Raw genomic sequence first — 25,838 nt, 5'->3', positions numbered from 1 at the left:
TAGGTCGACCGCCGCGCCGTCGCGCGGGGGTTCAGTCCCGAGCACGCACCTTTAACTTTTCAGAGTTATGTGCGAAAACACCGTGATTAAACCTGCATACCTGAGAGTTCTCCACAATGTTCTCAAAGGTGTGTGAAGTCTGCCAATCCGCACTTGGCCAGCGTGGTAGACTATGGCCAAAACCCTTCTCACTGTGAGAGGAGACCCGTGCACTGTAGTAAGCCGGCGATAGGTTGATCATGATGAACTGGCTATTAACTCTAGTGTGACATTGTCAGTCCCCTATTCGGGAGGTCAAGAGGTTCAATTCCGTGCACGCACTTTTTTTTAAATAGAGATAGCGAGCAAACGAGCAGGCGGGTCACCTGATGTTAAGTGATTACCGCCGCCCATGAACATTTGCAGCACTAGAGGAACCGCCGATGCGTTGCCGACCTTTTAGGAATTTGTTGGTCCACCCCTTGAATAACCCACTTCTAACTTTTCGGAGTTATTTAATTATAATACGAGTGTATCACTTCTATAATTTATAATTTTTGTTTATGTAGCGGCAATAGGAATACACACTCTGGAAAAATTTAAACACTGTATGTTACCTATTACGGTTCATGAGATACAGCCGCTAATAGATAGAGAGTCCGTTGGCACCATTCGAGTTCAGAATCCTATATTTTCTAATCATTTGTCTTTTCAAGTGAATTCGGCCGACATTCTTCTGTGTACACAAATCTCTAAACTAAACTAAAATGGCACGTCTAAATCTATTGCTATCCCTTTCATAATGTTGCTTGCGGAAAAGGATAGCACTAGATTTAGACCTGTTAATTTAGTTTAGTTTAGAGATTGTGTACAAGAGAATCGGCCCCAAGCGTCATACCTAACTCTGTTAAATATAACATAGTTAGAACCTGAAAATCTGCTCCTTAAAATAAGGTTGAGCTTTATCCGGAGTTATGAGTTATTAGACATTTACTACGACATAAAACAGCTATCAGCATCAGCTATCAAGTTTCAGGGAAATGGCTGCCGTATTTTATGACGACATGTTATTATTTGTAACGGATCAGCGGTATTGACTTTATGTTGATAGTCTTTATGGTACAGACAGTTGCCGGCGACCTCGTTCGCTATAGATAAATTTCATTTCATTAGGACTTTGCATCAGTGTAGCTATCAATGAATTATACGTAACTAGGTGATGCCCGCGACTTCGTCCGAGTGGATTTAAGTTTTAAAAATCGCTTGGGAGCTCTTTGATTTTCCGGGATAAAAGTAGCCTATGTCCTTCCCCGGGCTGCAAACTATCACTGTACCAAATTTCGTCCAAATCAGTTGAACGGATGAGCCGTGAAAGGCTAGCAGACAGACAGACGGACAGACAGACAGACACACTTTCGCATTTGTAATATTAGTATGGATTGTAAGTGCATGGAAGCACATGTTGATGCGAACAAGATGTCAGCCTTCTATTATAGAGGTCTAGGTTTCAATCCCGGGCACGCACCTCTAATTTTTCGGAGTTATGTGCGTTTTAATCAAATAAATATCGCTTTAGAAAAAAAAATCGCTTGCTTTAACGGTGAAGGAAAACATCGTGAGGAAACCTGCATGCCTTAGAATTTGCCATAATGTTCTCAAGATGTGTGAAGTCTACCAATTCGCATTTAGCTAGAGTGGTAGACTATGGCCAAACCCTTCTGATTTTGAGAGGAGACCCGTGCTCAGTAGTGAACTGACAATAGGTTGATCATCAAGATGATGATGATGTTGATACTTAATAAGGTGATGAATTATAAGAAATGTAAGGCGAAGGTTATCTACCATATTAACAACCAAGGGCTCTATATATGGTCCATACCTAAATTTAGAAAATACAGGTCACGTGCGAGTTGGTCTCGCACACAAAGGGTTCCGTACCGTTGTAAAACACCTAACACTTTTATTCAGACCACTGCAAATTAATGACGGACTGTGCCAAGATATGTGGTTTAGTAAATTTTTTTTTTCGTGAAACATGTTTTTTGTGATGTAACCGCAAATTCAAGGTTTTTGGATTTTTCCCTTTACTTGTGCTATAAGCTATACGACCTACCTACACCTGCCAAATTTCATGATTTTAGGTCAACGGGAAGTACCCTATAAGTTTTCTTGACAAACTCAGCAGACGGACAGACAGACAAGAAAGTTATCCTATATAGGTTCCTTTTTTCCTTTTAAACGTAACCCAAAAAAACAGTATTAATCTACACATTTTAAAGCCAATTGTGTTATATCATTTATATGTATTGAAATCAGTATGTACAAAGAGATCGTTTGTGTTATCACAGTTTTTTACATCTGGTAGTATAATATCTATATATTATGTCAGATATCAAGGCTCAAGAATATTTGAAACTCAGCGATGCGCGAAGAACATTCCTCTCTACCAATCCAATCATTTTATTCACTTTGACACCACAAATCCTCTCTAGAGGAAATAGATGTACATCTATGCCATATTGAGATGTGAGAGTATCAAACACGAGGTTATAATAATACTAGCGACCCGCCCCGGCTTCGCATGGATGCAATGGGACACTAGATAGTGACTAAATAGATGTGATAGATAGATACTAATGTGGTATCAGGGAGGAGTGATTCTTCCGACATTTTGTTCAAATGTCGTCATATTTCAACAAAATAACAAACTAATATTAAACTATACGTAGGTATAAACCTTCCTCTTGAATCACTCTATCTATTGGTGAAAACCGCATTAAAATCCACAGCGGGAAGCAACTTTATCTTATACTATGTAGAGATAATACTAGATGATGCTCGCGTTTTCGTCCGCGTGGATTTAGGGATTTCAAAAATCCCGGAGGAACTCTTTGATTTTTCGGGATAAAAAGCATCCTTCCCCGGAATGCAAGCTATCCCTCTAGTCATACTGGCTATAGGCTGTAAATTTCAAGTCGCGCCCCAAAAGTCTCACATAACTGTATTGTTCCAAAATTACAGATTGTAACGAATTCAAACTTTTCGCTTTTTAACAACGAAAAGCTTCATAATTAGGTACATAATTAACGAAGTACACTACCTCGCTACATAAAGTTATATTGAATGTACCTAACGGGCCAAAATGAATTAGCCTGTTTCAAAAGTGGGTAACGTTTTTAATTAAAAAGTTTAAAAAGGTAAGCAATGGAAGTTCAACCCTGTACGCCGCGGTGGGACCACAGTAAAAAATTTGGTTAAGCACGTACCCTCTGAATTTTTGATAATCAAAGCCGCTCCCTTAATTCTACAGTCCCTCGGTGATTTTATGGCGTAAGAAAAGTAAGAGCAACTCACTTTTTAAATTTAACTGTAACTGTGTAACTTCTGTAGCATCGGCTTCCTAGCGTGCATCGAAGAAATGCTGATGCTGATGATTTTATATTTACTGTACTTACCCGGCAGGAAAGAGTACACGTCAATCTTTAGAAACAGATAAATGCCAGCTTCGGGCTCGCAAGTTTACTAGCATGTTTGCCATTTTGGTACCACGAGACTCCAACGTTTGTCGGTTCTCCGAGCTATGCATGCCACCCATTGCCACTTCACCATCAACTCCTTGAGCTACATAATAAGCGGCTTGCAAGTTCACTGGCAAGTTTGCCATTTTGGTATCTTGGGATCTCAATATTCGTCGGTTCTCCGAGCGACACATATTGCATTTGCAGCATTGAATCTCGTTTGGTTATGCCAGTCACTTTGGTTTTTACAGATTGTCTAAAAGATGTGCAGATTTATTAAACATATTTAAGTTTTTTTTTAACAAACTGAATAACTTTTATTTAATAAAACCTCTCTTATAAACTTAAATCTATGAATTAACTGTCTAAAAAAGGTTCATTTATGTATGTACTATGTGAGTTTCTTTAAATTCCATAATAACTTTTGAATGCCTGAACAGATTTGGATGTATGGGGTATCCTTAGAATGCTTACATCATCCCGAGTCACACTAGCCATACATTTTTTCGAAAAATATTCAACATGGCAGGGCAACAGTCGTGTTTTTCATTTTTTTGAAATTGGATTGATTTGAGGATTTGAGCTTACACAGTGCACGTACTTCAAGTAAATCTGATAACAATGATTTAACATTTTTAACGGTCAATCGGGTAATTCTATTCGCAGCAGTAGCATGAAACACGCAATGAGGAAGCCTGGTTCACTTTAAGTAAATTAACTCAGAAAGCAATATAAAAGTCACAACACGCACTAGCTTTTAGAAAAAGGTAAAGTAAAACTTTTCTATTTTCGTTTGAAGTGATTTCCGGTGACGGTGTGAGTAAGAAAATGCCCACTAAAGCAATTACTTTTTTAATTTTTGAACTGTCACAAACCATTGAATTATTATGTACCTAACTAGTACACACGTATTTTATTGGCCAAAAGTACCTAATAAATCAATCTTATCTAACACCTAATATAATCTGCCGATAAATCACTTAGCAACGTTATTTTTATCTAAAATTGTATGGTTTAAAAAAATATATAATATTATTTGCTAAGTAACTTATCGACCGATTACAGATAGATAGATTATTAATTTCGGCGTAAATCGAGCCTCAGTATTTGAATTTTCTCGGATTCGGATCGGATGCTGTGCGAGAAAGTTTCAAATTTCCACTGCACGGCCGCTCTTTGAAAGAATTATTCAGCATAGAATGACGCATGTGATTTCACGAGTTATGAGCTTATGAGTCATGAATCAAGAAACATCCATACATATATTATTATAAACGCGAAAGTGCGTCTGTCTGTCTGTCCGTCTGTCTGCCTGTCTGTCTGCTGGCTTTTCACGACCCATCTGTTTAACCGATTTTGACGAAATTTGGTACAGTAATAGCTTGTATCCCGGGGAAGGACATAGGCTTTTACTTTTTATCCCGGAAAATCAAAGAGTTCCCACGGGATTTGTAATAACCGAAACTTAGCGGACGAAGTCTCGGGTACCTAGTTTTAAATATAAATTTAACGGCATAATGATATTGCATGAACATTCAACGTACCATGGCTTACCTAGTAGATAATATTATGTTATACAGCACAGCAATATGTAATTAGGTCAATAAATAACGTATATGAATATTCTCGTATATAGGAACTAACTAATAATTAGATACTACATAATCGTGTATCAAAATGAGGCCACATATTAATTAGCCATGTTGTACTTACCATGTTCTCTATTATCTGTAATCTGTATTGGCCTAAGAGCCAGCGCGTGCCAGACCTTCCTTATTTTATAAAAGCTGAAAGTGTCTGCGTATTGTCAGCCGTGCCCGTAGTAGAGCCCTGACTAGGAGGCCGACGACGACTATCACCGCTTTTTTATGCTGTATTGTGTACATTTATTTGTGTACATATATATGTGTGTACATTTATTATTATTATTATTCAGATTCAAGTTAGGCCTTGACTGTAATCTCACCTGGTGGTAAGTGACGATGCAGTCCAAGATGGAAGCGGGCTAACATACTAATTACTACAATTATTGTGGCTGAAATTATACAGGCATAAAATATAATAATGGGTAGATTAATTAAATATGTATCACGAAATTTTTAAAACATACCTATTAAGTGTTATGGAATATCGGAATAAAGCTAGGGTGGTAATTATCGATATCATTTTATACTTAATTGTAATGGCCGAGTTTCTGAAATTACGGTCATAAAAACCTATTTTCACGTCATTTTCATGCAATTTAATTTTATAATACACATTCAATTTTACTCGGTACAAGCTCGGTACGATATCGTTATTGTTATGCATTGTGTGTTATTATTTAAGTTATATTGTGTTATTGTGTCGTGTAATGAAATAGTTAGACATGACGTTACGTTCATTGTACAGTCAAAGGCCAAAACTCGTTTAGCACCTTAATGTAGTCGAGTTAAAAGTGAATATATGTACATACAAATGAACGATAATTGCGAGTTTCTTTTGTACATTTAGAGACGAGATCTATCTCATATAAAATTTAATTTACATAATAAACTATTTACAGATATCCATGTTTTGAATTAAAAAAACTAGTCAAGTGCGAGTCGGATTCTCACAGGAAGGGATTTCGTACCATGGTAGGTACAACGTTGACACTATGTACCTACTTTTTTTTTTAAATTACATGGCAGCCATTTTGAAATTAGCCATCTTGGTCTTTTATTATTTGTTGTTATAACGGCAATAGAGACAGACACCCTATAAAAATTTCAACTCTACCTACTACGGTTTATGAGATACAGCCCGCTGACAGGCAGACGAACGAGCAGACGGACGGACAGCAAAGGCTTAGTAAGAGGGTCCTGTTGGAACCCTTCGGGTACGGAACCCAGAAGCAATCGTCTGTTTAATCATAGGCAAAAAAATGGCTTTACGCACACAATCACAGTTCAAATAGTTATTGAACTGTGAATCAGCTTTAATCGCTGTTCAAAACTGTGGTACCAAGCGGAGATTAAGCGTACGCTTCGTAAACTTTTACGAGGATTATCCTTTGATGATTGTTCAGCTTTGCTTATTTGTTTAGGGCTAGGTACCAACAATGTTTGGCGGGTTATTTATATGTATACAGTTATTTGCCCTACCACATTTCGAAGGTCTAACAAGCAATAAACATACCTACCTATATACCTTAAAGTTGTTTACGACAGATAGACACATCTTACACTTTGTAATGTTAGCACGGATTAAAAAATCAATCATCAATTATTTATCCAAGAAACAATAAAAAACAGTTTTTATACCTAGTTTTTGAACTACAGTTCACGGACAAAATCATAGTTCAATTAGTTATGGAACTGTGAATATTTGAACTTCAATTGCTGTCCAAAACTGCGTTACCAATCGTAGGTACGCTTCGTAAGCTTTTACGAGAATATCCTTTGGCTTTTCAGCTTAGATTGTTCAGTTTTGTTTATTTGTTTAGGGCAAGGCACCAGCGATGTTTTGGTGGGTTATTTATAGGTGTACAGTTCTTTGCCCTACCATATACATTCGAAGGTCTGTCGCTTTGTTCTTGCTTTTTGGAGTTATGTGCATTTTAAGTACATAAATAAATATCACTTGCTATAACTGTGAAGGAAAACATCGTGAGAAAACCTGCATGCCAGAGTTCTCCATAGTGTTCTGAAAGGTGTGTGAAGTCTGCCAATTCACACTTGGCTAGCGTGGTGGGCTATGGTTAAAACTCTTCTCATTCGGATGGACATGCGACGGTGATGACGGATTAGAGCTGCTATCACCCTAAATTAAAAGAGAGGCAAAAACAGGAGCACGTAGCTCACATTTCGGTACAGTTTTAAATAGTTTTTGAAATGTTATCCACGCACATTCACAGTTCAAATAAATTGAACTGAGGACTATCCATGACGATTGTTCAGCTTTGTTTATTTGTTTAGGACTGGGAACCAACGAAGTTTCGTGGGTTACGACTTGCGATGGTTATTTATATGTGTACACTTTTTGACCTTCCGTAGCTCAAGGGTCCGCAGCCGATTCGACAGGTTTTATCTTTTATTTTGTACTAGCTGATGCCCGCGACTTCGTCCGCGTGGATTTCGGTTTTTGAAAATCCCGTGGGAACTCTTTGATTTTCCGGGATAAAGAGTAGCCTATGTATCCTTCCCCGGGATGCAAGCTATCTCTGTACCAAATTTCATCAAAATCGGTTGAACGGATGGGCCGTGAAAAGCTAGCAGACAGACAGACAGACAGACAGACAGACACACTTTCGCATTTATAGTATTAGTATGGATATGGATAGTAAGCTATATTTTGACTGCAACTTCGCCCGCGTGGTCTGATTAGGAATTATTATCATACCTATGCTATCACAGGACTTTCAGAATTTTCAGAATCAAATTATTAGTTCCGGAGGTTACCTACCCCCTACAAGCAAACTTAATAATTTTGATCTATTTATATTATATAATTTTTTAAATAAATAAAAGATTGGCTTCCTTGAAATTAAATTAAGTTTGAACCGGCGACTTTTTTTACGGATTTCAATCCGCTCTTTTAACCGTTGAGCTTTATATAGATCGCTTTGCGAAAGAGTAGTCTGCTCTCTACCCCGAAAGGATCCCTCTTAGGAATTAATGATGATTGACTTAGTGTAGGTAAGATATAAAACGAAAACACAATAAAGTAGTGCCCCAACAAACCATTTTTACTAAGGTACTGTAGGTATAGATCTCTGGATTGCTGAAGTCCAAAAGTAAGTAGGTACAGGACGCGGCAGAAAATAATGTACATCGACCTTCAGAATGAGATTTTGGCTTTGTAGAGCGTTACCTCTGTCACTCATACCTTATGTGATGTTTTGTCAGTCTTAACGACAGAGTCAATGCTTTACAAAACCGCTATCTCTTTCTAAAGGTCGATGTATATTATTTTCTGCCGCGTACTGTAGGTACCTATTTCCCTACAGTAAATAAGCTTAGGTATTTTTCAGTTTTCATGAAAAAAAAATCAAATGGGCTTTGCCAAATAAGCACGGATTAGACCTAAAAACTTAGCTCTCGCAACTCTTAGTACTAAAATATACTTCTAAATAAATTAAAGTAAATTATTACTTAAATTGTTTAATTTTGAATAGACGCCGTTTGTGTACAAAAGTCAAATTAGTTTAGACAACAATCTGCCCTCAATTCATGAGGCAACAACATTAAAGGAGCTTCAGAAAATAAATTACAGTTCAGAAGTATGCGAAGTTCGTAATTAAAAGTTAAAAAGGTATACTTACAGTGGAAGTTTTGACGGTTTTTGACGCTATCGCCATCCGCCGGATAGACCGGATAGACCGCGGATAAAGGTGACCGCATTTATTATAAGGGTAGCACGATAATAGGGGTAGTGATGTGTGCGGGTTGGCCACAAAGAAAATTATCTTCTGTACCTCTACTTTCCGTAGCCAACAGATTACAGAACACTAACTTCGTCAATGTACCGTACTGCTTCGCTTCCTCAGATCATTATTTATTAAACTTCGCTACGGAACAGTACGATTTAGTACGAGTTCCTTCATCTCGTCAACATTGATAGATTTCGAGTAACGATAAAGTCAGAGTAAAATCGATCTAAATCATTCTTAATTATTCGCCCATCCATCTCTAGTTAGCGCCCCAAGAAACTCCTCTGTGACCAGCCCCTCAATTGTGTGAGTATAACGGATTGTGTGAGTATTCATCATTATCGTAATCGTCAACAAGTTCTGCCCTTTGATTGGCTGTGAAAAAATGTAAACAGCAAATCAACCAATCAAAGGTCAGAATTTGTTGACGATCACGATAACGATGAATACGTTTTTCTTACACAATCGGGGGGCTGATTGTGTTTAGAATTTTCAAATCTAATATCGTTGTCGAAGTGTACCAAATCGTGCTAAGGGTACAAGCGTAAGTAAGTACTATAAAGAGGGTAGGTGAAATATTGCTCGGGAACTTGGTCGTGCACCTGCGTTAATTATTTATAAGTTATGGATTTCTCGTCTAATGCCTTGCGTATTTTATTTTGCCTCTCTTTTGATAAATTAACTATCAAAAAATTGCTACTTCTTGTTGTGATATAAAAATAGAGGCTAAAACCCTTGTCAGTATTAAAAAAGAAAATGTGTTTTTCAAAGTTTCACGGCCGATTTACATTGGTAGGTACAAAACTTAGAGCCCGTGTTACTTTGTAACTAGACATTTTTTCATTTACAACTTTTACAGGAATCTGGCTTAACATAGACAAAAATATTAATACATATCTAGAATGTATTTATAAACATTAAGTTGGTTTGGTTAATATTCAAATGAGAAGAAAATATGTACGTTTGTATGGAAAGTGTTGGGGAGCGCGCAATAGTCAAAAATGAATAAGTATCTTCTAGGATCTTCATTGATTGCCAGCAGTTCAAATTGCAGCCATGCAAGTGCTATCACACTAAAGTGAACGTTTGTTGCTCTATCACGCAAAACTACTGGACAGATTTGGCTGGAGATAGCTTAATAGTTAAGTGCAGTCAAATCACACTTAAACTACTTTTAATCCCGGAAAATAAAAGAGTTCCCGCGGGATTAAAATAATACCTACAGTGCGACAAGGCTCTTTTGGCGCGTGGCGAAAATCGGAGTTAATGTTGCTGTCAAGTGTCGCCTTTGTTCTTGTTTGAATAGTCTAAAGTAGTTCTACGAAGTGGTACCTACTTAAAAATTCTTTGGTCTAAAGAGTCTAAGCCTTTGTTCTACAACTACGCCCCCCTGTCAATGTCATTCAAGTGCCAAAAGAGCCTTGTCGTACTGTAATATCCACGCGTAATCTATAAAAAAATTAAGTTGCAGGACGAGCTGTGCGACTGTCCCAATTTAAGATTTAGTTCATAGATTAATTATTATTGGTCTCGCTCCGCTCTTTTAGTTATTATAATAAAATACTAGAGAAAATCGAAGGTTCAAAATACCAAAAGCAAATACGAGCGCGTTACCGCTATAATGCCAAACAATGTTGAAACTTAGTGCAATTATGTTGACCGTGGCCGTAACTTTGTCCCTTTGTGCTTAGGCTAACTCACTAAGATGACTGTTGATGGAACTTCGCCGAAGGGTTAGCAAGTTTGTTCGTTATGCTGTACTCTGTACCCGTTCAATTTTAATAACCTTATCGTCTCCCTTTTACACGCGATTTCGTCCGAGTTTTGTTCTTTTTAGGGTTCCGTACCTCAAAAGGAAAAAAGGAATCCTTGTAAGCAGAGGCGGATTAAATGTCGAGAGCGCCCTAGGCAAGCACCTCATAAGTAGTTGCCCCTCTAACAGCCATATTAAAATTTTTACTAACTTCGAAAGAACGAGGAATCGTCTCATTGCATAGCTGGTAGTTGGTGATTACGCTATTCATGTGAACGAGTGAAGAACATCACGTCATGACACTTTGCTTTATTAAAGAAGAGGCAGTTTTGGTCACTCCAAGATAATATTAGTTGGAGTAATTAGGTGTGCCAGGTAAGAGAACTCTACATGATCACGCTCGCCCGCGCCCCTTCGTAACCTCGCGCCCCTAGACACATGCTAGTTTTTGCCTTAGGGATAATATGCCTCTGCTTATAAGAACACTTCGTTGTCTGTTTATATTTTGTGGTGCCCTTGAATAAGATATATTTTTTCTTCTGTAGGCAATTAATACATGTCCTTTCATACGCGTCATCTCTGAATTTTTCATGATGAGATATTCAATCTACCAGAATTCATCCTAACATGACCTAATTCGGGAACAAAAAGTGCTAATGTTTGAACATAATGTCTATCGCATATGTACTCGTATGTATATGCTTTTCGGAGGCGAACGTGTGTGGCATTTGAGATTAATTTATTTTGCCGGCGCTAAATACCTTCTATTGTATTTTGCCCTTCCGTTTCGGTATTTCATTCAGATATCTTTAACGTAGGTAGGAATTGAAATGAATAAGGCTGGATAACTTTTGATGTTCGTACCGCACGCACTGAATTTGCTGAAAACTTCGTGGACATACCTATTAGGCAAAAGACCTACCTATAACTGCAAATATCGTTCGTGCTTTAATAAAGGGCTTTGGGTACTAATTTTTGATATTTTTTGAATATTAATTCCGAGTTCAAACATGAATTTGGGAATTTTTGAATTCTGTTTTAACGCTGAAGCAAAATATAGTGAAGAAGCCGTCATGCCTGAGAGTTCTCTATAATGTTCATAAAGGTGTGAAATCTGCCAATCCGCACTTAGTCGGCGCGTGCAGCGTGGTGGGTTCTTTTTATTCTGAGAGGAAACCCATGCTCAGTAGTGGCACAGCATAATTAGATCATACAGCTGTGGTAGTGGGCTGGCGAGTACGATGGGTGAGATAAGTTTTTGGAAATGCGTTGTTTATTAAAAATAATTTAAGAAAAATTGCGGTCCGTCAATAATGTGCTTTAACTTTCAAAGATATCAAAGAAAAAAAATGTGGGTACATATTTAAATATTGCAAAGCATTATTTGTGCCCACTTCTGAAACTTTGACTACTTTACATGATTTACACAGAACTTTTTCTTCAATTTAAATATATTTGTGTAACAAAACGCCAGAACAACCAATTCCACTCAATTCTTGAAGTTATAAGGAGTAAAAGTAAACTTTTGTTTATAAGCAGTCGGAGAGTTTTTAATTAAAAGTTGAAAATGAAAACAATGGAGGGTTCTCGCGGTCGAGGGCCGGTTAAAGCTGGATAAGTGCTAGTCATTGCGCCTTTTATGTGCCTACAACTTGTGATTGCAGGAAAAGTGCCTCTGAATGAGGATTTGGCATTTTATTTTGAGTTTTCAACACGGTTTAATTCGTTTTAAAGGAGTTAAATATTTTTGTTTTAATTGTTTTTAGGGTCCGTATCTCCAGAGATAAAAAGAAACCCTTATCACTTCGTTGTCTGTCTGTCTTGGCTAACAAGACTCGTCAACGAAATCAAAACCTATAGGGTAGGTATTTCCCGTTGATCTAGAATCATGAAATTTGGCAGGTAGTATAATGTCTTGTGGTACAAGTAAAGAGAAAAATCCGAAAACTGTAAAGTAACATTTATTTTTTAGAAAAAATTATTTTTTTCGTACCACATGCTCAAAAAAGTGACATTCAATGCCACAAAAAGCGTACATAACAATAGTCATTTTTAATTTCATTCATCCCCTAGGGAGAGAATGTGATTTAAATTTGGAATACTTAGGTACCGAAATTTATACTGAACTTTTTTTTTTTAATTTACTAATTTACAGTTACGTGGCCTGAAGAGGCACGAAATAGAAAATTGTGGAAGGATCGGAAGGAGGCCTTTGCCCAGACGTGGGACAGCACAGGCTGATTTAGATTTAGATTAGAATTTATTCAAATACAAGATAGCCCTTGACTGCAATCTCACCTAATGGTAAGTGACGATGCAGTCTAAGATGGGAGCGGGCTAACCTAGAAAGAGTATGGCAATTTTTATTAAACATATACACCTTTGGTTTCTACACGGCATCATACCGGAACGCTAAATTGCTTGGCACGGCTTTGCCGGTAGGGTGGTAACATAACGGTAACAATTATTATTATTGTGTTAATTTTTTCGCAAATGGTACGAAAAGTAGAGTATTTACCTCGGTGATAAAGCTGTCTTAGTCTTGAGTGAACTTAAATCCCTCGCTACACTCAGGACTCGTCTTAAATCCCTCGCTTCGCTCGTGATTTAAGTTTTTAACACCCTCGCTACGCTCGGGAGTAAACCTCGAGTCCTTCGTTACGCTCGCGATTTAAATCGTCACCCGCGACAGAAGACACTGCTTTATCCCCTTGGTTAATAATCTACTATTACGTGTGAGAGTCCGACTTGCACCTGACTGGTTTTTCACCGTTGCACCTACCTCAGTCTGCCAATACCTCCTAACTATGAACAGTTTCCAAACTTTACGCCATCAAACTTAAGACAACTTTAACTTGTGTTGACCATCTTTGTAGCTTAATATACACGTTTGGAGCATAAATTTAGACAACTTCAATATTATACATATCAGTACATTGAGTAGACTACGATTATTATTTAGACCCCGCCGGTTGGAAAATTTAAATAGGTACTTAATTAAAAGGAAAGGGTGGGTGACTCACTGACTGAACTATCAAAGCACAGCTCACAGCTCGTAGCAGTGGTGCTGGCCGGATTGAGCTGTTTACCATCGAAATAGCTATTATGACGTAGGCATTCGTTAAGAAAGGATTTTTGAAAATTGGACTTCTAAGGGGGATAAATAGGGTTTTGAAATTTGTCTGAGTTTTGAAGTTATAACATAAAGAAGTGTTTTACGATTTTCGGAAGTTCTAGTGAAAAGGGAAGGCAAAAACTAGTTTTGTATACCTACCTATAAAATTAGACTGGCATACAAACGTACAACTCAAACCGCTGAGTCTAGAGACTTAAGGTTTTGCATGTAGTCTAAGTACCTACTCTTAGGTTCTCTCTACCGAAATCCACGTGGGCGAAGTCGCAGGAAAATGGTTGGTAAATGCTTTACTTGCTTGCTGTCAAGCTTTCAATGACTAATTGGGAAACCACCAAAATAAATGTTTATTTATTTGCAACGAATAAACGCCAGTGGAATTCGTGTACCTATAAAAATATCTCAATGGACTAATTATTATATTCATGCATGAATTGCCACGTTTAACGATTAATCATTTTTGTTATTAAATATGAAATGGAAGCACGGTCGGAAAATAATAATTAATTAGATTATATCTCGACTCTAGTATCATAAGGTCGGATGTGGATTTTTGCTACTTTTCAGGAGAGCCAAAACAAAAATGCTAGGGAAATCGGGTCATAATTTCTTAACTACTAGAGATACAATTTCAGTTGTTTTTGTAATATTTAACACTTAAATGTACCTATCATTAACCATTACTAGAAATACTTTATCATTAATAAATAAAATTTAAACTCACAATTTCTTCAAAATGGACGATATGCGACTTTATGCTGGTAATATTCGTAACTGTGCTAAAAAATTGTGTGCATAAGTTGTAAACCGACTTTATGGCTGCAATTTTTACTATTACAAATTTGAAATAAAAGTCGGATCTATTACTTAATATTTCATAATACGTCTTAACTGATTATACATAAGTAATATTCGGACAAAAGATCACAGTAGTTATCTCACAAAAATCATTTAGGAGTTTTGTGAGATAGCAACAATGTACCTATCTGATTTTTCTGAAACTGATTAGTTAGATCTGAAACATAATAATTGCATTCGCCCGATAGTCTGACCATTGCATCCGTGTAAACCTTGTGACTTCTGAATGAATGAAAATAACATTTACAAATTCACAAATAAAGCCCATTAATTAAAAACAACGGCCAAAAATTGGAAAAAAAATTACAAAGTAATTAGAAACCTACAGTGGGCCAAACATTTTTTGTGGAATTGCATACATGACGGTTACATCAATATAGAAATCTAAAACATGCCAACATAGCCTGATTTTCCTTATAATGATTAGGTACGTAAAGTAAGAATGGAGGTCAGCAGGTGCCTACTGCAAAAGTTGGTTATATTTTACAGTGGATAATGGTTTCTCATTATGTCGTATATTGGGCGAAAGCGGGGAAGAATTTTAAGTTTATATGTACCTATAAACATACTAATGAAATACAAAAAAGTCTTCTTTAAAGTAGTTTTTATAAAATAATAACACCCAGCATTATTGCGTTAGTTGTAGCCAGGTAATATATTCCGAAATCTGAAAATCCCCGCCGTTCTTATTTTTTTTTTTGATATAACAAACGCTCCTGATATATCACCTTTGTAAAGGGATGTGGTCTTTAAAAATATGTTGTAGTGCCAAATCAAACTTATCAAAAAGTTTTGTTTCCTTCGCATGTTCTTGTAAACTGTGATTAATCTCTTAGTTTAGTAATCTGCATTGTTTTCAGCTGTTCCCTTTTTTTCTATTTGTGCATGGATTACATCTTACTCCACGTAGGTACATGTTGCATTTTAGCATAAAGCTTGTGATTTATCATCTTTTAGTGTGGTAATCCTTATAATAATCATAAGTAAACCATAACGATTATCATGCTCCGATTATGACCGACACAATTATCAGACCACAAAGTCAATTCTTCAACAATTTCGAGAATACTTTGTTTCTTCTCTAGTAGATTAATGAAATAAGACAGATACTGTTTTATTCCTTCCGCTGCAGCTGATGTTTTCAGACCACATTAAAGTAGCAACACTACTGGTAGCATCATGAATCGTTTTTAAGGTGCAGAAACTACGCAGGTATAAGGATTTACTGTTAGTCAAATCCGGCATTGCCACTTTTGTAATAAAAAAAATACTTTCTGCTTTCTTGAAAATTCCATTGCTTCTGTTTCGACTGTTCTTTTTAACAGATACTTATTTAAACTGTTTTTTTTCGTGTTTTAGTTAAGTTTTTTTTATTTTTTTACTTTCACTTTTATTAGTTTTTAATTAATAAATTAATTTATACTACATTTATATTTAAATTAACATAATCTAAAGCTTCCTATAATTAGGTATGTTTCGTTAGAATCACTATCATCACATATTGTAGGTGCCTTATAATTTCTGCTCTCGATTAATATCAAATTCGGTCGATTATAAGACGGGTAAAGTAGAAGGGTTGAAGTGGTTGATTAGGTACTCTAATTTTTTAAGGCTACGTTAAAAACTAGGTCAATAAATTTTTGGGCAAAAAATAAAGCCTGTGGTAGCACATTGTGGCCTTATGTTTGGTGGGGCCACCACTTTACAGAGGCCGTATTGTGCAGCCTCTGTAGCAATTTTTTTGTAATATTTTTCATTCTCTGTTGGTTAGCATGTAGGAGCTATTGTACATCCCGCAGGCGCAGAGGATGATGATCCGGCTGCATCGTCCGATTCTGTCCGATTGCTTTGGGTGCCGTTTAGTGGCACTTGTAGGTTGGAGTTTATAACCAGATTGGGGCTTATAACTTGCCGATTGGGTTCTTCTTTCAGTCTCAAGGCGACTTGAATAACATTGGTCCAGCTATTGCCTTTCAAAAGTTTGTCCTTAATTGGATTTTCACCAATGATTGGGGGGGTCATCATCCTCAGGTAAGGTGTCAATATCATTGAATATGGTATCAATATAATCATCCCCAAAGGAACCTTCCTGTTCCGTAGAGTTTGGACTAGGTTCTTGGATGTCTTCCGTTTTTGTTAATGAACCATACGCAATGACTAGCGGCCCTGCAAGGTGTTCTTGTGCAGGCACTTGCCACGACGAAAGATCAGCTTGTCCCACATCGTCTATTGTAGGTGTCCCAATGCTCCAGTCTTCGCAGTAGTCATCTGATACTGGTTCCAAGTAAAGCCTGGGCGTACTCGAAGACGGTATGAGGACACCTTCCCCTTCTTCTTCTCCGTCTTCTAATAAAGCGTCAGTCTCAGTCTGGGAACCCGCCACATCCCTTGAGTTCAACGCGACAGGTTCTGTATATTTATTTGACTCAACTGCCGACTTGCGTTTCTTAAAAATGCAGTTTTTATTAAAAAAACATATGCATATTAAAAAAACTGATGATTTGAACTGTGATTCATAAAAAACACAATAAATGCACGGTTTTTTGCTTAGTGGGGTTTTATTATAATATATGTTTAGATTTCCATGGTGTGATTTTCGTGGTCCTAAAAGATTTTCTAGTCTACATTTTCAAAATGCCTTCAGCTTTATTCTGGCTCTTTACTTTTTTCCCGCAGTTTAGTCCAAAATTTTGGTGAAATAGGATGGATCTCTTACCTATTAATCACATCAACTTTAATGTAGTCACAAACAAAAAGCTTTATTTCAACTTACTTCCATGAATTTTATTGCAAAATTATTTATATTACAAGGCAAAAAGTCTTAAATGATTCACAGTCCAAATATTAATACAAAAAATTCGAAGCATAACATCTGTTGTGATTTTACCTAACAAAATTATTACATATTTTAGAAGCAGAAGTGCGTAGCTGCAGTACCAGCTAGTATTACAAATAAACTTATTTCGTAGCATAATGGTCGAACTCAAAATACATCTATAATTTTTCTCCATTGCTTTGGTGCATACATACGCAAGTCAAAAAATATAATTATGGTTCTCCAAATTTTTAGAATGTGTTCAGATACGACATTATGCATGTATTTATCTTTGCAACGAAAAGAGATAGAAATACTGGTGTCAGCTTGGCAGAAAGAGCCCGAAATGCTCATTACCTTTATGTAAAAAAGTGAGTTTGGTCGGAGGTACACATCCGACCTTATGATACTAGAGTCGAGATATTTATTAGTTATGTAGTATGTACCTAGCCATTAGTGTTACCTGGACGGTATGCTCTTGTATTTTTAGGTTTCCCTACCTCAAAAGAAAAAGCGGAACCCTTATAGGATCACTTTGTTGTTTGTCTGTCTGTCTGTCAAGAAACCTACAGGGTACCTACCTACTTCCCGTTGACCTAGAATCATGAAATTTGGCAGGAAGGTAGGTCTTATAGCAGACATGAGGGGAAAAATTTAAAACCGTGAACTTGTGGTTACATCACAAAAACTAATTTAATTTATTTTTTGTGATTTAACCACAAATTCACGGTCACGTGTCATTTTGTGGTCATGAACAATTAATTAGTGTTTTCAATATTCAAAGTAAGATAACTATATCACCTGTGCATTCTAAAACAGATTTTTATTTATTTTTATGCATCATAGTTTTTGATTTATCGTGCAAAATGTCAATAAAATACGATTGTACGGAACCCTCAGTGCGCGAGTCTGACTCGCACTTGGCCGGTTTTTTTATTATTTACAGTCTAGCCATTAGGTAGCTTTAGAAAATTCATTGTTTTGTTAGTTCATGACCACAATTTTTTTTTGTAACCACAAAGGTTTTCAGATTTTTCCCTGATTTACCTGTCAAATTTCATGACTCTAGGTCAACTGGAAGTATCCTGTAGGTTTCTTGACAGACCGACAGACAGACAGACAGACAACAAAGTGATCCTATAAGGGTTCCGTTTTTCCTTTTGATGTACGGAACCCTAAAAAAACAACTGTGGTTTGCACTACAGGTCTATACTGACACCACATAAAGGAAATCAGAATATTTTCGAATGCATAAAAAAAATATTTTTTGCAACCTAAGAATTTTTTGTCAAACGCTCGAAAGGTCGAAAGATTTCTGACACCCCAATAATAGTAATGGGGGGTAGTCTGGGGGGTAATATTTACACCCCAGACATCCAAATCTGCTCAGGTATTTAGAAGTTACGGTGACACTAAAAATTCACATAAATACATATACCTAGGTACACCTAGGTATACCTAGGTACACCTTAGGTACAACCTAGGTAGTCCTTTTTTTGAGCAGTCGTGTATAAAGTGATTTTTTCAGAAGGTAAAACAAAATAGAATATTATTCTACCTACTTATTTAAAAAAAGGGAAAATGCTTACACAATTGAATTTTGTTCCGGAATTCAATTACCTCCGCGTGTGTTTGACGTCCTGGCCGGAATATGGCACGGAAGCTGCTGATTTTGATTTTCTATAAAACCCTTTGCTTTTCTGTTCTCTTTGTTGATGAAAATGGCTTATGTGTTGACGGTTGTATTGTATTATTGGTATCATTGATATAGGCAAAATCTATTACCGACTAAGTATATATACTTGGTCAGAAATCCTGATATAATCAGTACCCTTATTGTAACTGCGAAAGTGTGTTTGTTTGTTGGTTTGACCTTCAATCACGTCGCAACGGTGCGATTGACGTGATTTTTGCATGGGTAGGTATAGATAAAGACCTGGAGAGTGACATAGGCTACTTTTTATCCCGGAAAATCAAACAGTTCCCACGGGCTTTTTAAAAAACCTAATTCCACGCGGACTCAGTCGCGGGCATTAGCTAATTATATTATTGATATCATTGGTATAGACGGAATCTATTGCTTTATTTTTCTTCTCAATCGTTCACTTTTGACAGAGTGGTCGTGGCTATGAACTATGACACTGCTGCTCGTGCGATCTGCCTCCAGCGACTTCTGTTGTTGGCATTATGTGCACACACTATTGCTTTATACTTGGTCAAAAATCTGATATACTTAGGTACCTATAATGATCGATAATACATAGGTATACTATACTTACTTAGTTTGCTTCAACGATAAACAAATCGCAGAAAACCTTCTTAGACAAACTACGTGTTTGTCCGATTTGCCCGGCGCTTTAGACCTTTTGGAGTTAGGTTTGTCAGTTCGGGGTAACAAGGTTGTAAGGACCGCATAGTATATATAGATTTAAAGCTAAAAGACCTTCAACTTGCATAAAACATTTTAATGCTGATTACCGTAAATGTACCGTATAGTACACTTTTTAGCAAATAAAGAATTTAATTGAATTGTTAATCTACGAGCAGCGTGCTAGCGTAAAAAACACATCTCTGTAAACTGCTTCCTACTTGAATTTGCATGCAACGCTCTTTGCATCCATTTCGGACGTTCGGAAAAAGGAAAAAAGCCGGTCAAGTGTGAGTCGGACTCGTATACGAAGGTTCCGTATCATCGTACAAGATATTATAACTTTTTAAACATGGCGGCCATTTTGAAATTCACCATCTTTATTATTTGTAGTTTGTACTTATAGCGGCACTAGGTGGACGGATCAGACGAGTCGCAGGGAGCCGCTGGATTCAGGCGGCGCAAGACCGTGGCGTGTGGAAGTCCTTACAAGAGACCTATGTCTAGCAGTGGACGTCTATCGGTTGATGATGATGATGATAGCGGCAATAGAAAACACACAACACACTCTGAAAATCTCAATTTTCTACCTATTACAGTTCATGAGGCTGACAGACGAACGGAGCTGAAGATTAGTAATAGCTTAGGGTTCCGTTGGCACCCTTCGAGTACAGAATCTTAAAAAGCTCCCCAAACAAACGAGCGTGTCGTTTCCGAACTACAAGTTCGTGGTTTGATTTAGACTAAAAGAATTTGCCTTGGATCGAAATTGAATTGCAAAGTAAATTGAATCTCATGCGCGTATTTTGAACTAAACTAGTTAAAACGCTTTTTTCTATTCAGTTGTTTAAATTATTAAATACCTTCCTGTGTTTTTGAAAGATTCTAAGCAAATATACATACTTAAGTATTACATTAAATAGATCATATTTTAATGGTTAATGTTTTTTTTTTATAATGTGGACACGAATGTGGATAATAGAGCTTGCCAGCTGTCAAACTGTTAAAATTTAACAAACTTAATGCGCGGGAAACTGCGTTTTGTTACCACAACATTGCTTCTTGATTGATATCGTCTAATAATAGTAGAAAAGTAAAAAAAAGCTGGGGATTTTTAATATTGGCTTCTCATTTTTTATGACTACATAAGTACCTATATGGGTGGTTAAACAGAATAAACAACACATAAAACTTTCAGGAAGCAATTTTACGTGTCGTAAAAACCTCTATAAAAAGCACTGCAACGTAATTGATTATTATGGAAATTTATGGCATCCCTTATTATACTTGTTATGGCGACGCTAAAAAAGGTCAAAGCCCGTTTTATTTTATAGTTTAGGTATGTACTCTTTCGAATTCTGATCTGATCTAATAAAAATAAAATAATTGCATAATAACTTAGATTAACAATCTAAATTAAAATTAAATAAAAACTACAATAAATAAGATCTCATCGAGATCAACGCAGCGGGGCATTGTACCCAAGATTCTGGCAGCATTAGGTACCCTTTTGGGTAACCAAACTAATTCTTTGTTCAAGATAGTTGCCAACTCTTGGGTCCCCGGTAGACTCGATCACATTTTTTAAAGAGCTCGAGTCCCGGGCCCCACGGCACGGCTTCAAGGTCTCCACCCCAAAAGACACAAAATATATAAAGTTCTATATTTATAAAGTCGCTTTCAATGATAGGTCACTTTTAAAGTACAGCCTTAAAATAAATACAACCTAATATTATTTTATGACTCAAAGTCGACACTGACCGGGCGATCCTGAAATTGTATTCCGCTTCGTGGAATTCTAGTTTTCTCTGCATTTGTGTTTCAAATGTCAATATTTATTCGTGATCGTAATACCTACATCTGCAGTTGTGACTTGAATACAGAATTGCATGATTAAAATACATGAATCTGAGCTCACAGAAGATATAATAGTACTAAAACCCTGTCTCAGTACCTAGTTACCTAACTATAGAACTTCACTAATCTCTGACGGAAAAGCTTAACTTTTAAGTAAGCAATGTCCATGCTTAATAATACGGGATTAGTCCGCGCATGTAGCTAAAATGTATATTTCACTGTGACTTTTAGAAAAGAGCTAACTAATTATTTTGTAGCTTGGACAAGAGTCACACTTTTTCCCACTTTTAAGACATTTTGAGGGGCAATTAGGTACACCATCTTCTAAAAGCATCTACGACTTGACCTAGGTACGACCACTCTATCAAGAGCTTCTTTAAAAGAAAATATTATGTACTTATATCTTGTCGTGTCCGCGTCCACATAATCTATAACACCTTTGATATTCCAAAAGGAATGCTAAGAGTAGGTAATTGGCACACAATAATAATATATTACAGTGCGCGAAACAAATAATCAAATCTGTACGCATTGTGCAAAACCAGATTTTTTTCGAAGATCACAGAGTAAGGACTAAGAATAGCTTGTGTATTGAATCCTCAGTCCACGATCTGCGCAATACATGATGCAACTTCAGATTGGCCTACTTTTTTGCGGTTATTGTTAATTGAGTTTGGGAAACAAAACATTAAGTACTTACCTAATTGCAGCATGACGTGATGTACTCGTAGACTCGATCGTAACAATAGGATGATCTTCTTCTGGGCTGGTGTCATGAGTCATGCCCAAAAACTGAAAATCCTTTATTACCTTTGTACGAGTATTGTAACAAGCTGTCGATTTCGCTCGTTACGCAGACGCAGGCGCAGGCGGGGCGGGCGTGCGTCGCGCGGATGCATGGCGCTGCTGTATCGCGCGACGCGGCTCAAAGACCGCGCGGACACGCACGTCTTCACCTTCGTGGTCACCCGCTCCGCCACTCGCGAGCCCGATCGCGACGTCACCTCCAAGGACTTCTGCTGCGCGCACCAGAGATGGGCCGTTGCCTTCAGTCGCACCGAGGCCGCTCTAGGTAAATATCTAACTCTAGCTTATACCCGCGACTTAGTCCGCGTGAGTTACACAAATTTCAAACCCCTGTTTATCCTCAGGGGTTGAATTTTCAAAAATTCTTTTTAACGGATGTCTACGTTATTGTGGCTTTCTGCATACCTTTCAGCCCGATCCGTTCAGTAGTTTGATATGAGAGTCGATAGATTAGTCAGTCAGTCACCTTTCCCTTTTTACCCGACTGTGGCGAAGCCCAAGTGAGTGTTATGTTTTTATTTAAATTATATTTTAGATACAAACACTATTGCGCACTTTAGAGCTTAATTTTCTCGTGGGTTCAGTGAGTGAAAAGCTTAGGTAGGTATTCGCCTGCAAATCGTGAAATCTGGGTCGGGCCAAATTATTGCGTTTTTCAGACAACTGAAGAAATTCTCAATAGCAATTCCCGGTGTTGTTAAGTTCGTGGTATCCCGTGTCCCGGTATTTAGGGATATTAGAGTTTTCATGAAAGTATCAAATCCATTTTCTAATACAAGATTTTTGTTCTCAGGCGTGTACTTGGTGTGGCGGGGCGTGTGCGAAGGCATGCGTGTCTACGTCGACTTCACTTTCACGTTGCTTAGTCGCGACCACTTCACAGCCAACGAGGGCTTCTCTGGCAAACAAGTCAGATTCTACGCTGGCTGCGCGGCGCAAGGGCGAGGCCGCTGCGTCTCGCTCACCGAACTCAACGCCAAGTTCGCGGACGCTCGCGGTGAATTCCAGCTAGAACTGAGCATGTCTCGTGTTCGAACCTTATATTCTTGTGAGTTGCGTGCTCCTCGTTTAGACACGCCTCCGATAGCTTTTGCTGGATTCGACTGGTCAGTGACCGCAACGGGTGGAGTCGGAAAAGAGCCTCTTACGTTGCGGCTACAGAGGTTATCTGGAGAAGGTCAACGCTGTCGCGTGCGCTACGCGCTCGCGCTCGGTGAAGGCGACCGTCGAGTACACTCTGGTCCTCTCGAGTGCTTATGCGATGCGGAAGGAGGCACTCCACCCTGGACACCACGTCCACCTTCTCGTCTTCTTCACAAAGGTGTTCGCTTAACCGTGGAATTGGTTTGGGCGCGAGCCTTAGCAGAGTTAGCAGTCCCGGTCGCAGGACGAGCGGCCACGTGCTACGATCGCGACAAGCAGGCCTGGGGGCTGCGCTGCGACACACATTCTGAGACCGTGCGACTACACATGCTGTATCGTGACGTGCACCACGTGCCACGTAATCACTTGCGCTACGTGAGCTGGTCGGCGTGGTTGGTGCGCGTTGCTCCTGCGGCCGGTGAACCGGAGGCGGATGAACTGCCCGGGGCTCCGTTCGAGAACTATTACGCTCAAGAGAGTGCGGACGAGGGACTGATGATGGAAACCGCGTTGAGGGTAGAAGATGTGACTCGTTCTGGCAGTCCGTTCCTGCATCCAGGCGGAGAACTTCGCGTGCGGCTCGAGTGGACCGACACATATCTCTTATTTCAAGCGACCTATCATGTCTACGATGACCTTTGTCGATTGCACGCTCACCAAATGAGGTAGGATATTAAAGCGCTGTTTTTATTCATTTATATTGCATTGCATTTTTTTTAAAAAGAATATTAGTATTCCCCTGTCCTCTCCAACTAAGCATCAAGCTTGTGCTAGGAGTAGGTACGACAAGAGTGCAACGGGCGGGGTTTGAACCGTCGACCTTTCGGTTTTCAGTCCACTCCTTTACCCGTTGAGCTTTTTTAAAAATTCTAACATTTCACTTCTATTGCTTTTTGCGTCAGAAGACGTCCGACAGAAGCGAACCTTGTCGGACATCTTCTGATCTTTCTGAGCTTGTGTGTGTGAGTGTGGGCGTGCGTTTGCTCGCGCGTGTGTGTGTGAGTGTAGTGTGTGGGTGCGGGTGTGTGGGTGCGGGTGTGTGGGTGTCAGGGTGTAGGGTGTCAGGGTGTGTGGGTGTCAGGGTGTGTGGGTGTTTGTATGTGAGTGTGTCTGGGTGAGTTGGTGGAAGGGTGTGTTTGAAACAGTAATGTGTCTACGCGCTAACGGCAGATAATGGTGACGATGACATGTTTTCCTGGTTTACTCCCCAAAAAATAAATGCTTTGAGTTGAAAGTATACCTAGTCTGTCTTGTTTGTTGCAGGCGTGAGATCGCGGTGCTGCAGGCGGAGAACTACTCGCTGGAGCGGCAGCTGTTCAGCTACCAGAAGACCCTGGCGTACGCGCAGGCGCAGGCGGGCGAGCCGGCGGCGGAGGCCAGCGGGCGCCGCTCGCCCGCCGAGCGCTCGCTGTCCACGGACACGGAGTACGCGTGAGCCGGGCCCCGGCAGCGCGCGCTTAGCCCGCTGACCGCCTTCTGCGAGCCCGCTCTCGACTCTTCTATCCTTTCGACTGATTCTAACGTTTTTGAGCGATTTATCTATTTTTCTAAACGTTTTATGGCGAGCTGCGCCCTCGTCCGCACCGCTTCTCGCCGGTCGCCTGCACTCTCGCCGCTCGGATCTATCGATAGCTGATTATTATATTCGACTACTTTTCTATTTATCTGTACATAAAATATATTTAGATATAATATATTATGTATATTTCTTAACTTGAAACTCGAATTCATATACTACGACAGTCGATTTATGAATAAAATAATTAAAAATTTATCTGCTGTTTAATTTGTTAAGCTTTAAGCTTTGTCACCGGTTGGTTACATTCGCTATCTGCTTATGACGAGTTTATGACGTCTATCTGGGCGGTCCACGTATCAGCGGATTTTTGTGATACCTAAGTATGGCCCATGCATCGTCTCTATTGGACCAGCTGCAGTCGGAGCATAGCGATTAGCGAGGGATGATTTTCATGATTTACATCATTAGAACTTATTGGACACGAGCCGTAATGTTAAGTCCGAGACACGAGTGCTCTGAAGTCTGACAAACCATTGATTCATTCAGGCAAATGGCTCGTGCTCTAATTTGAATTAATATCTCTTACTTCATACAAAATTCTATTTCAATAATTAAGTAATGACTCATTAGGGCGCTGTACCTACCTACAATGCTACATGCCTTGGACGTGACACCTGCTCTGCCTTGTGTCATTAT

General features: G+C 38.6%; 1 protein-coding gene across 1 annotated transcript in view; it reads left to right on the top strand.

The window, feature by feature from the left end:
* LOC117991550 (uncharacterized) overlaps window positions 1–25,386 on the top strand; it is a 59,204-nt gene extending 33,818 nt beyond the window's left edge. The window contains exons 2-4 of the mRNA XM_034979147.2: window positions 22,531–22,745; window positions 23,274–24,288; window positions 24,887–25,386. Of these exons, the coding sequence (XP_034835038.1) occupies window positions 22,571–22,745; window positions 23,274–24,288; window positions 24,887–25,058 (1,362 nt within the window). The 5' untranslated portion in view covers window positions 22,531–22,570 and the 3' untranslated portion in view covers window positions 25,059–25,386. The remainder of the gene's footprint in view (window positions 1–22,530; window positions 22,746–23,273; window positions 24,289–24,886) is intronic.
* The last annotated feature ends 452 nt before the right edge of the window (window positions 25,387–25,838 follow it).

The sequence above is a fragment of the Maniola hyperantus genome, chromosome 2 (genome assembly GCF_902806685.2).
Source record: "Maniola hyperantus chromosome 2, iAphHyp1.2, whole genome shotgun sequence".
In the NCBI taxonomy this organism is placed as follows: Eukaryota; Metazoa; Arthropoda; class Insecta; order Lepidoptera; family Nymphalidae; genus Maniola; species Maniola hyperantus.
This window is presented reverse-complemented; position numbering and strand designations above follow the sequence as displayed.